The sequence below is a fragment of the Eptatretus burgeri genome, chromosome 7 (assembly GCF_056783735.1).
Source record: "Eptatretus burgeri isolate ZD-2024b chromosome 7, Ebu_testis_v1, whole genome shotgun sequence".
NCBI classification, from domain to species: domain Eukaryota; kingdom Metazoa; phylum Chordata; class Myxini; order Myxiniformes; family Myxinidae; genus Eptatretus; species Eptatretus burgeri.
In genome coordinates, this window is record NC_140967.1 from 57195546 (window position 1) to 57207605 (window position 12060).

A 12060-nucleotide genomic window follows, 5' to 3' on the forward strand; every position below is an offset into this window, starting at 1 on the left:
AACATCCCTGTTTTCAGAGCCCCTCTTTTCGGAACTGAGGAAGAAGACGTCAAAATGAGAACTTAATGTAGCGGTTCCAACGGGAGCATTTATTATTCTTTGACTCAAAATCATCTGGGGAAAAGGTCAGGGGAATGCCCTTCCCACAAACTGGGCCCCAAGCCAACAACGGCTGAGCAGGAAGAGGCTAATGATGCCACGTATGCAGGTGAGGGTGGGGCCGCAATCAATAGGACTGACATGATCAGTGAAGGGGAGAGAAAGAACAGAGAGAGAAGCATCCTGAGTGGATGCATATGGGTTTTTATGAGTGAATAATTGGTTTGCTTCCATTTGTATTCCCACCCTTTTTGTCAAATACATTATAAAAACCACTTGGTCTCTGGGTGCATTTGAGGGTCTCTGATCGCTATTAGAATTATACATGTCCGTTAAAGGACAGATTGATTGCGGGCGATGCGTGCCCAGTTCCAGGACCATGCCTGTGCCCAGGTGCCTCCGCTCCGTCGTCGTTAGAGAACGGGAGTAAGGTACCAATCAGCGGACACATCTACTAGTTCGGTGGTTCCATTGGATACGGTGTTGTGGCAGACAGGCACGTGATTTCCGACCTGGAACAATAAAATCAGTTGGCCGTTGTGACCGCTTTGACGCGGTTTGCCAGGATTCAAACCGAGCAACTGGATGAACCCAACAGCTGCAACAATATAAAGAGGGTGAAACAGGAAATTGTGAAATTTCTGTTGAACAAAACGAAGCCTGTTGAAATTTACAATCAAACGTCAAACCATAAGGTGATCGTTGCTTGTCAACTGTCAAACTTCGGGCAATAAGTTGACAAATGCCGCTGGCAATTACGTCCTGAAACTGTGACGTTAGCATCCCAAATCATCCTATATTGAAGGGCAAAGGTTGACAATAAGGTTTCACCCTGACGGGATGTGTGTGTGTCCTAATTCGGAGAGTATCGCAAAAGGTAATGCAGCTATACTGTTTTGGCAATGTCCATTTAAGGTGTAGTTAAGAGTACAAAGTTCAGGTGAAATCTGAACCACCATTGTAAAAGAGATATATATATATATATATATATATATATATATATATATATATATATATATATATATATATACATATATATATATATATATATACATATATATATATATATATATATATATATATATATATATATATAGATATATATATATATATATATATATATATATATACATATACATATATATGAGCCTGGTGTTGGCGCAGTGGTTAGGGCAGTGGCTTGGGATCCAAAAGGTCCTGAGTTCAAGCCCCGTTGAGCCACTGAATTAATACACCAGGGGGTTGACTCAGCCTGTCATCCTTCCGAGGTCGGCGAAATGAGTACCAGTATACTGGGCCGGTGTATACCCCGGATAAAATAGGTGTACCATATCCCTGTGTCGTAAGAGGCGACCAGGGTTGCGTCAGGAAGGGCATCCGGCGTAAAACATGTGCCAAATCACTATGCGGATCATACGGATGATCCGCTGTGGCGACCCCTAACGGGAGCAGCCGAAAGAAGAAGAAGAAGATATACATATATATATATATATATATATATATACACACACACACACAAGTCAAACATTACACTCACAACCGAAGGACCTCTTTCAAAACACACCCAAGTTGGATATTTTCACAATATCAAATCAAGCAGTCCTGTATATGTTTCATTGCAATGTCAGCGACAACAGCTTCTTATTTTGTACACACTGTCAAGGCTCATATGTTCAACAAGGGGAGCAGGAGAACAGAGGGGTGGGAGAGGGAAGGAAAAACCAGTGGGGAACAGAGACATGAGATCTGTGGAAGGCAGAGGGATGGGACGGGGAACACAGGGTATACAAGATGGACACAACAGGGAATTTCAGGAAGGATGCAGGGAATTTGAAGGAGGTGGGTTTGGGGTGGATTAGCGGGGGTATAAAAGATCGTGGTTTTGGATGGGGGAAGATAAGAGTTGGTGGTGAACAGCTGTTTTGAAGACCTGGAGGGAAGAGTGGGATTTGAGAGAATGTGGGAGTTTGTTCCAAAGGCACGAAAAAAAGGAGGAATGCAACAGTGAAGGTGAGCAGCGATTCTTGATTTTGGTAGTTTCAACAGAAGGGGGTTGCTGGCAGACATTGAGCGCCCTGCGGAAATATGGGGTGGGGGGGGCAGACATATCACAGACAGAGCAAGGGGGGGGAGCGAGACTGGAAAGGAGATGGTAGAAGACAGAAAGACCACTGACCAGCCTGCGGTGAGACAGTGAGAGACCCAACGACTCAGCCTCATCGCACGAGATACCAATGATCCTAAATGCCTTGGTTTCCACAGTGTGAAGCTGAGAAACGTGAGAGGTGGGAGCACCACCCCAGAAGGGAGAGCAGCACTCCATCAGGCTGTGGATGAAAGCTTTGTATGTGGTCAGGAGCTCAGGTGTGCCAAGGAAGGACTTTGCACGATGGAGGATGCCCTGTTGGCGACTAGTTTTGGAGGCCAGCTTGGAAATGTGGCTTTCCCAGGAAAGATCATGGCAGATAGTGAGATGCAAAAGCTTGAATGAAAGGACTTCTTCAAGAGGATTGTTGAGAAAGTAGATTGGGGTGGGGGGGGGGGCGAGGGTTACAAACGGTCCTTTCAAAGAGACATAGTGAGTGTGAGATTTGTCAGGATTAAAAGACATGTTCCACATGTTGGACCAGCATGTGGTATTATCCAGATCTGCAGAGAGTGAAGAAGCTGCTGCTTGCCGGTCTGAGGGATGACAGATGGTACAAGAGAGGGTCGAGTCATCAGCAAAAAGATAAAGAGGATTTTCTGGAAAGTCAGAGAGAGAGAGAGACCATTGATGAAAACCAAAAAAAGAACAGGGCCCAGAATGCTCCCTTGAGAAACTCTAGCCTGGACAGGAAGAGGGGATGAAATATCTCCATTTAGGGCCACATGTTGGTTGCGACAAGAGAGGAAGTTTGTGAGCCATGAGTGGAGATGGCCTTGGATACCATAGGAAGAGAGTTTGGTGAGCAGGGCAGGGTGCCAGACCATGTCAAAAGCACACGATATGTCTCGGGATATGGCTCTGATTTCATGTCTGACATCGAGTACCTCCATCCATTGTTGGGAGAGCAGAAGCAGCATATCCAGGGTAGAGTGACCTGGTCTGAATTCAAATTGATGATCGGAGATCAAGCCATTGGAGAAGTGGAAGGATTTAATGTCTGAAGTGATGATGGATTCCATAACATTGCTGATGATTGGGAGAAGGCTGATTGATCTGTAGTTGCAGGGATATGTTTTTGCATCATTTTTATGCAGGGTGGTAATGTTTGCTGATTTCCAAGCAGATGGCAGATGACCTTGAGCAAATGAGAAGGTGAATAGAATAGAGAGAGGGTGAGCAAGAGCAGCAGAGCAGGTTTTTAGGACACGTGGGCTGATGCCGTCTGAACCGGTTGCAGAATCTGAGTCGAGGTTTGACAGCAAGCTCTCCACTTTGTCAGGAGAAAAGGATACAGAGTCCAGGAACAGCTGGGTGTGACTGGGTAAGGTGGGTACAGAAAGCGATGGGTTTTGGACACAATATTACAAACAAACTTTATTTGGACTTGGTATCCTGTATTGGCATTCACACAGAACAGATTCTCCACACCAACTAGTAACGTTCCCCACATCAACAGCATCACCTGAGTAATGCTGAGGTTAAAGCACTCTTTGCATGGATAAATTTGGCTTCCCTTCTTCCTCCACCCCCTAACCCACCACCAATGGCAAGCACTCAGTCAATATTCGCTATCACTGTTGAAATGTAATTGCATCTGTAAATGAATCTCAACGAATTCATAACAAGGCAGCATGTAGTTTTGCCTGCCTGGGAAGGGGGGGGGGTAGGGCGGAGAGCTCCGTGGACTGAGGAGGAGGCAGGAGGGCCGGCAATGGTTGAAAACGGTGAGTTGAGGTGATGCCGGTTTGGGTTTATATAAAACTCGAAGGCACCCACCAGTCTCGTCCCGCAAAGCAAAATCAAATTAGGCGGTGTAAGGAGCGAGGAGGGAGACATTGTTAATGGGTTATTCATCACAGCTTTTGAGATGAAGAATTGCGAATGATATACAACAACACACTAAGAGGAAGATCAAACTAAAAATGCAAAATGGGAAGTCATTTGTTTGTATTCAGACGTCGTCTTCTTTAGACGTATTCAGGGACGGCCGCATGCGGAAATTGAAACAGAGCTCCAATCAGCCAATCAATTAATTGATCTTTGTGATTAGCTACAAAGTGTTATTCATCACGGTTCTCTTGCCACGCAGCATCAAGTAAATCTGCTCGTCAATTATATTGACGATCTGAAATAAGGAGCACCACATTGTCGCATAAAGATCATACAATAAAGTTTTCAGAAATGGATGTAAGGGTTTTTACCTCTGCCACCCAAGGTGAAAGAGGTGATGTTTTCATCCCTCTCGGTCTGTCTGTCTGTTTGTGTACAGCATATCTGAAAAAGTTGTTGACAGATCCGGATGAAATTTTGTTGACAGATTCGGTGTGCGACGAGGACGAACTGATTAGATTTTGGTGAAGATCTGGATCTGGATCAGACTACTCGAATTTTTCAAGCGATTCTTCACCATTGAAAGATAGGGCCAAAAATGATAAATAGCACGATATCTCAAAAAGTTTGGGTGGATTTGGACGAAATTTGGTGGACACATTGGGTGCCTGACACAGAAGAATTGATTTAATTTTGGTGAAGATTCGAATCCAAATCCGATAAAAAAAATTTTTAGCGATTCTTCACCATTGAGAGATCGGGCTAAACTAATATATAGCACGATTTCTCAAAAAGTTGTGGACGGATTCGGATGAAACTTGGTGGACAAGTTGTGTGTGTGTGACCATGACAAATTGCTTCGATTTTGGTGAAGATCCGAATCTGGATCTGGATCAAAGAATTATTTAATTTTCAAGTGATGCTTCACCATTGAGAGATAGGACCAAAAATGATACGTAGCATGATATTTCAAAAATGCAATGGGCACGATATGTTCTCGTGGATCAGGCATGACTTGGCGGCGGTATGCGCTCTACCAAGTGCCCTTCAAGTTCAGAAATGGATTCACGGCTGAGGGTTTTGAGCAAAAAAAAAATGCGAGTTTTTTTAGTTATTTGTTTTTTCTTAACATTAAACGTTTGAAAACTCAATAATGTGCTTCGAATAGTGGCATCCCCCTTTTTTTTTTCTTTGCAAATGCGATGACATCCCGAAGAGCAGTAAAAATCATGAATATCTGACGTTTATGGGTGCTTCCAATTGCCTCGATTAATCGTCGTTTGGCCAGCTTTATGTGCAATACATAGCTTTCTTGCGTCAGCCATTCTAATCATTCCTGCCATTTCCCAAACCTGCTTTTCCTACCAATATTCATTCAATAGACAGTCCAATTAAATCATCCCAGCACTCTTTCACACCACCCCAGGACTAAGGTAGGAAATATCACAATTACTAGCAAAACACTGGGCCTTGTGAAAGAGTTTCAAAAGTCAGCCTCATGTGAAACGCTTAATTATTGCCTATTGTTTGTTGGCTACATTTTCTCTCAAATGTAGATTCACAATCATATCCTGTGTAATCATAATTACTTAGCTTATTTTGAAAAACAGTCAGCTGCCTCATCATAAACCTAATATTATATTACGATGTAGATGACAAATGAAAGCTTCTGTAGGAAGACAAGCACGTCCCGCTCCAGACACTTGCGTTGTTCCTTGAGGCACTTAGAGGCATCCATCATGGTGGAGGTGGACGTGGTGAGAAAACAGAAAAACCTTCAAATGAAAAGGTGTGAACGATTGCATAACTATTCCTTTAACATTTATAAATATATTCTACTCCATTCGCATTTGCAAGTTATTTAAAAATCGAATATGGCTCATTTAATCTCACTTAACGTTAGATCACAAGCCTCGAGCTTATGGTTGCGATTATTTCGGACGAAGGGAACTTCAAATTTATTTCTTGTTTAAAAGAGTAGAGTTCCATTTTTCCATTCATTTTTCAAATACAGATAAGGTGGCAGCCACGGCTCAAGGAAGCGGCGTACGAGTAAAAGAAGAAGAAACATTAATATGATACACATAGTTGGAATCCAACAAGCAATTAATAAGTAATCCTCTCACCTTCTCTTTTCACAGGCATAAGAAACAAAAATAAAATAAAAATTGTGATAAAACTCTAATACATGCATATGCATATACTGTATATATATATATATATATATATATATATATATATATATATATATATATATATATATATATATATATATATATATATATATATATGTGCATCTCAAAGAATCAGCCATGCCTCGTTTCCTGTGGCAGTAAACACAACGATTAGTTCATAAAATCCATTGTTGACAATTACAAACCTACAGGCTATTCACAATAGACACAACAAGCAAATTAATTCATGTTCTTGAGCTAGTACCTAAAGCAGTCAAAAATTACTTACCTCTTTTTGGCTGCAGGTCTTTGGCCAATATTTTAACAAGCCTGCAATAACCTTGCAGAAAGAGGATCGTGTTAGTCGATGCAATTGCTCCATGTAAACATGTATTGGCAAAAATGATGGCTCGAGTTATTCAGAAAATACTTACATGCTCTGTTAAATTGGCATCTTTTTCTAAAAACTGTACAATGCAATAAGCCAGCTGTAAAAGAAGAAGAGGAGCCTTCATGTTAGCGGAAATAAAAAAAAATACGGCCCGTGGGCCCTGGTCAGTTCCGACTTCATCGATATTGGATATACTAATTAACATTCATTGTTTTTATTCTGGCCCTAATGAACTTCATACTCATTAAGACTCATTATCTTTCCTCCTGGACAAAAATTCGGAAAAAATGCTCAGACAAGCTGTAGACATTGTTCCATAGAACCATTATACCAAACCAGAAGCAAAAACGGTGAATAATCTACGAGTTTTAGGACATTGAAGATGAATTGATGAGACGAGTTAACCAAGTCAATTGGTGACAAATCTGAAATTTTATTGTGGGAGGTTCTGCAGGACCTCCCCAAGTATCATCCCTTCGAGTTTCAAGTAATTCTGACCACAAGTTGCAGAATAATGATCGAAAGATTGATTGTGGACAGACTGACGGACGGATCGATGGACATGGACCCCCATTTTATTAGTCACTTCCTTCAGAACTGACTAACAAGGCACCACGGAAGCATATAAAATGCCAATTGATGTCACAAATTATAAGAATCCTCTGAGAAGCGCACAATTATCTCCAGTACGTTTGATAAAGACTTATAAAATGATTTGATTTTCATTCATACCCTGTTTTTTTTTATTATTCACCATCAGTCAAGTGCAATTATCGATTGTGAGGGCTAGTTAAAACAAAAATAAATAAAAACCTTACCTGCGCATGGAATTGAGAAAGTCCTCTGGCCGTGTGCAATGGAATGAGGACTTTTACAAGAAACTGTTTATGTTCCGCTTTCAGTGGTAGTGCAAACCCGTTGATTATGCTGAAACAGGAAGCGACAGCAATTAACTGAAATTATAACCACCATGAATTAATAATTTTTGTACAATAAATATATATTTTTAATTGAGTGAGCAGAGCACCTTCCAAGAATTTCCAACAACTCTCCAATTCCATTGAAATGTTCCGTTTCATAGATAAACCTGAAAAGGAAAAAAAATAAAATTAAATTAATTTCAAACTCCTACCAACGAAACAATTTAACGACAATATCTATAACCAGGAATGGAATGGAAACATTCACGACTCCTTCGCTTGCCAATTAACCCCACCCCCCCAATCCCACCACCAAAAAAAAAACAAAGTTGTTGGATTCTTGTTAAACATGTATCCATTTGCAAAATTCTGTCAATGGGAATAAGTTAAAAACAATTTGAAGAGCTAATACATCAACCGAGCGGGAATCCACAATTTCTTTAACCTAACTAGCATCGACACAAAGTGTAAGTGAATAGGACCAGAGACAAATACTGTAGATTACCATATCAGGAGCATTTGCACACTGTATTCCATCAATGAACTTGTTTGACTCTGGCTCATGCAGTACCGGATGTTAAACATCAATAACAGCTAATGCGGCGGATGAGATTACTTGTGAGGGTCCTGAATACGATGTAGGCTGCGACTCGTGCTACTTTGAGGATCAAAGCACAATTATGAAGCGGTGGACTGAATTTCCATTCCGGGAATATCTTCTTTGAGGCAAAATGCAATTTGGTTCAATACATGAGCTGACAAAAGCCTAAAGGGTTGGATTGACCAGTTTGGGTTAGAGAACTTACTAAACCTTTCTACCAATACGAAAATTTATTAATGCAATACAATGACGAGTACATTCGACTCCGGTCTTCTTCTTTGTTTGAATGCAACACAAGGCTGCAGGGTAGCATCCTTGGCTGAGGGCATGGCTGTGCCGCTGATGCAATGCCCTCTGCTGGTGGGGGCAGGAATTTGTAATTTATTCACGGTGCTGGTGATAGTTCACCTACTCTTCGCGAAGGACACCATGGGATCTTTAACGTCTACCAAGGAATTCTGGCAGATGGGACACCCGTTTAACATCCATCCAAGGGACGGCACACACATTAACGAATCACCCTGCCTGTGAAAACACCAGGATGATAATTTATAGCTGTGTCCGAATTCAAATCTAGGCTAAACAGCTTAGAGATGAATGTGCGTAACTCGAGGCCATCCTTTCAGTTCAATAAGTTCTGATGCACCATTTTGTTGTGGGCATGGCTTGGCCTGTTGCTTGAAAACTTCACCAACAACTCAGACTGAACATTGGAACTGCCGGGCATCTTCCCTTGTTTTTTCATCAGTGTTGTCAATCATGTTTTGTATCCACTCACATCTTATGTGTATCTACTCGACTCTTGTGTCAAATTTGTGATCATGGCCGTCTCGGTCTCAGACGTCAGCCGCATAGCATTTCGGCCCAAGGACTCGGTTCTTATCAAGAAATCTCTCTTTTATTCTGGATGTCCTCTCATGCTTTTCTTCTGTTGTACTTCTACTTCTCCCTCTTCTTCTCAAATCGTCACAAAAAGCAAAAAAGTTATATTTTACATGGAAAAATTGCAATCTGATCCTGCTCATTATTAATTCCTTCCTTATTGTCCATCCTTCTTAATACTACTTAAAAGCATCAATTTGCTTCTCAGATTAAAAGCTCAGAAGTGACTGACTAATATCCCTCTTCCGTTCTGCAGGAATAGCTCATGCCAAGATTTCTTCTCAATAAACCACCCTTCTGTGACTTCTCACAGTTTCTGTTTCAAATCTGGCATGCTCGCAAGTCTGCACTCATTGTAGCCTCACACAAATTTTATCGCCCTACCTTCCATCGTGGTTTTAATAACCCTTATTTTTGTCCTGGTCATGATGTCTGTCTTCGTCTTGGTAAACAGAATTGGTAATCAACAAGATAAATCCACTCTGTAGAGTATGCCTGCTCACAACTGTTAACTCTCCCTGTTCTATACCTTGCATGCCCCCCCACCCCCAGCATCCCCAGCAACTTATCAACTCCTCCCACTACCCTCAGTCTGTTGCGTCAATATTTGCAGTGTAATATTCCCGATCTCTCTGTTCAAATTACTACTGCAGCTCCAGACAAGGTGTGTTTAGCGAAAAAGTTTCTCTCACAGGATGTTTCCGATTCCTCTTTGCATCTCCCTGGCTATTCTCTGCTCCGCTTGAACAGGCCCCTTCCCTGCTACGGAGATGGTGTTGCTGTGTCTGTCAAGAACAATTTCTCATGGTCTACAATAACCCCTCCAAGGCCTTTGTGATACCTCTGGTTGCATATCTTCTCTGTAATCAACTAATGTTTGTCTGTGTGGTATACCGTCCACCCAAAGATAATAACTTTTTACAACTTTATTTCCTCGAATATGGATCAATGCTTAATATTCCCAAGTCTGTTCCTTATATTCAGTGATTTTAACTCATCATGCCAGCTCTGCAACAACCAGCCATGGCAATGCAGCGAAGGCCTTCTACGACTCTGTGGGTCTGACGCAATCTGTAAACTTCCCAATCCAGATTCCTGCAACTGGTACGTCCTTCTTCCTGGACCTAGGAATGATTAACTGACCTTGTAATCCTGGACCGAGTAATGATCCAATCTGTCACGTTCCTCTTCTGTCCCCTTTCTTATCAAAGCCGATATCTCTCTGGCTATTGTAAGGGAGCAACCTCAATAAGGTAGAATATTACTGTTCACACAGATCAACTGCCAGGGATTGCAATCTGCTTTCTCTTTCCAAAAGATTGGGATACCATCTCCACAGCACCGAGTATTGATTTCACATGGGTGACTGCACATACCTCTGGACAATCCTGCAAAATCCTTGAAGCTTCCATAAACTCAATGCATTCACATCTTCTCATCTTTATCCCTTTTCTCATCTTTTGTTCATCTCTGTGCAGATCAAACTCTATCTATGTTCACAGACTAAATCAAGACGTCTCAATAGTCTGCTTCCTTTAAGTCATGGACTTTGCGTCAACAATCTTTATATATATATATATATATATATATATATATATATATATATATATATATATATACATATATACATATATACATATATACATATATACATATATACATATATACATATATACATATATACATATATACATATATACATATATATATATATATATATATATATATATATATATATATATACATATACATATATATATATATATATATATATATATATATATATATATATATATATATACATATATACATATATATATATATATATATATATATATATATATATATATATATATATATATATATATATATATATATATATATATATATATATATATATATATATATATATATATACATATATATACATATACATATATACATATACATATACTCGATAACATTGTAGCATTAACCTATCGACACAAGTTTGATTTCAGACACAATAAGCATGTGTATGGTTGTATAAGCACATTTGTACACCTACATTAATGTCAGAAATAATTGTTACTGAGGAGTATAATGAAGGTTAAAATAATTCCCCAGATCTCGATCACCGCTGTCGCTGTGTTTAACAGCTGTTCAAAATTTTCTTCTTGAAGTTTCCCTATGCCAAGGCCTAGATCAAAGCATGACTTGTCAAAGAGCCCAATCACACATATTTTCATAGCTTCGGACATCAAGAGATTATACACACCTGAGAAAAAAGTTGTTTATTTGTTTTCGGATGAAGGCTCGAAGGCCAAGGAACTTGCCATATATTCTATGCAAGACAGTCTTCAGAAAATCCCTTTCTCGGGGATCTTCACTGTCAAACAGCTCCAGCAACTGTGGAATGAAACGTGTAACATGAGCAATTTGACCAAAATTGTGCAAGCATAAATTTGCACTTGCAATTGTTATGACTTCAAAAACCGAAACAGACAAACGCGAGGGAGGCGGGCTTGATAGAAAAAGTGACCACATTTGCTTTGTGCCCTCATACTGCTTCACGTTAAATTAGCTAGAGCCTTTTTTGCCCAAAAATTAAATGCATACTTAAATGTGCAATCAAAACCGTTGTATCATACTGTGCAGCACATCATTGCCCAATTAATAATATTCCATCCATCCATCCATTGGGACCACACTCTGTGCAGAGCGTTGGTGCTGCCGAAGCAGTGTCCTTGGCTATTGGGTACAATCCTGGACGGGTCGCTACTCTGACACAGGATACCAGCAAGCTGGCACTCATTTTGCCGACCTCAGAAGGATGACAGGCAGAGTCAACCACACCTGGTATTAATTCAACAGCCGAGTGAGATTTGAACTCAGGATCCTAGGACCCCAAGCCCACCACCCTAACCATTAAGCCAACATCAGACATATATAATAATATTGATATTGCACAAAGGTAAGAATAATATCGCACAAAGTTTCACAAGTGTGGCAAGGTAAACCTCCAATCGCTGCAA

General features: G+C 40.4%; 1 protein-coding gene across 1 annotated transcript in view; it reads right to left on the minus strand.

Moving 5' to 3' along the window:
* The window catches only part of LOC147023314 (serine/threonine-protein phosphatase 2A 56 kDa regulatory subunit epsilon isoform-like), a 54048-nt gene that overhangs the window by 27687 nt on the left and 14301 nt on the right, over positions 1-12060 (minus strand). The window contains exons 3-7 of the mRNA XM_085890336.1: positions 11304-11434; positions 7671-7730; positions 7462-7570; positions 6687-6740; positions 6542-6592 (exon numbers count right to left, since the gene is read on the minus strand). Coding sequence (XP_085746462.1) covers positions 6542-6592; positions 6687-6740; positions 7462-7570; positions 7671-7730; positions 11304-11434 — 405 coding nt within the window. The remainder of the gene's footprint in view (positions 1-6541; positions 6593-6686; positions 6741-7461; positions 7571-7670; positions 7731-11303; positions 11435-12060) is intronic.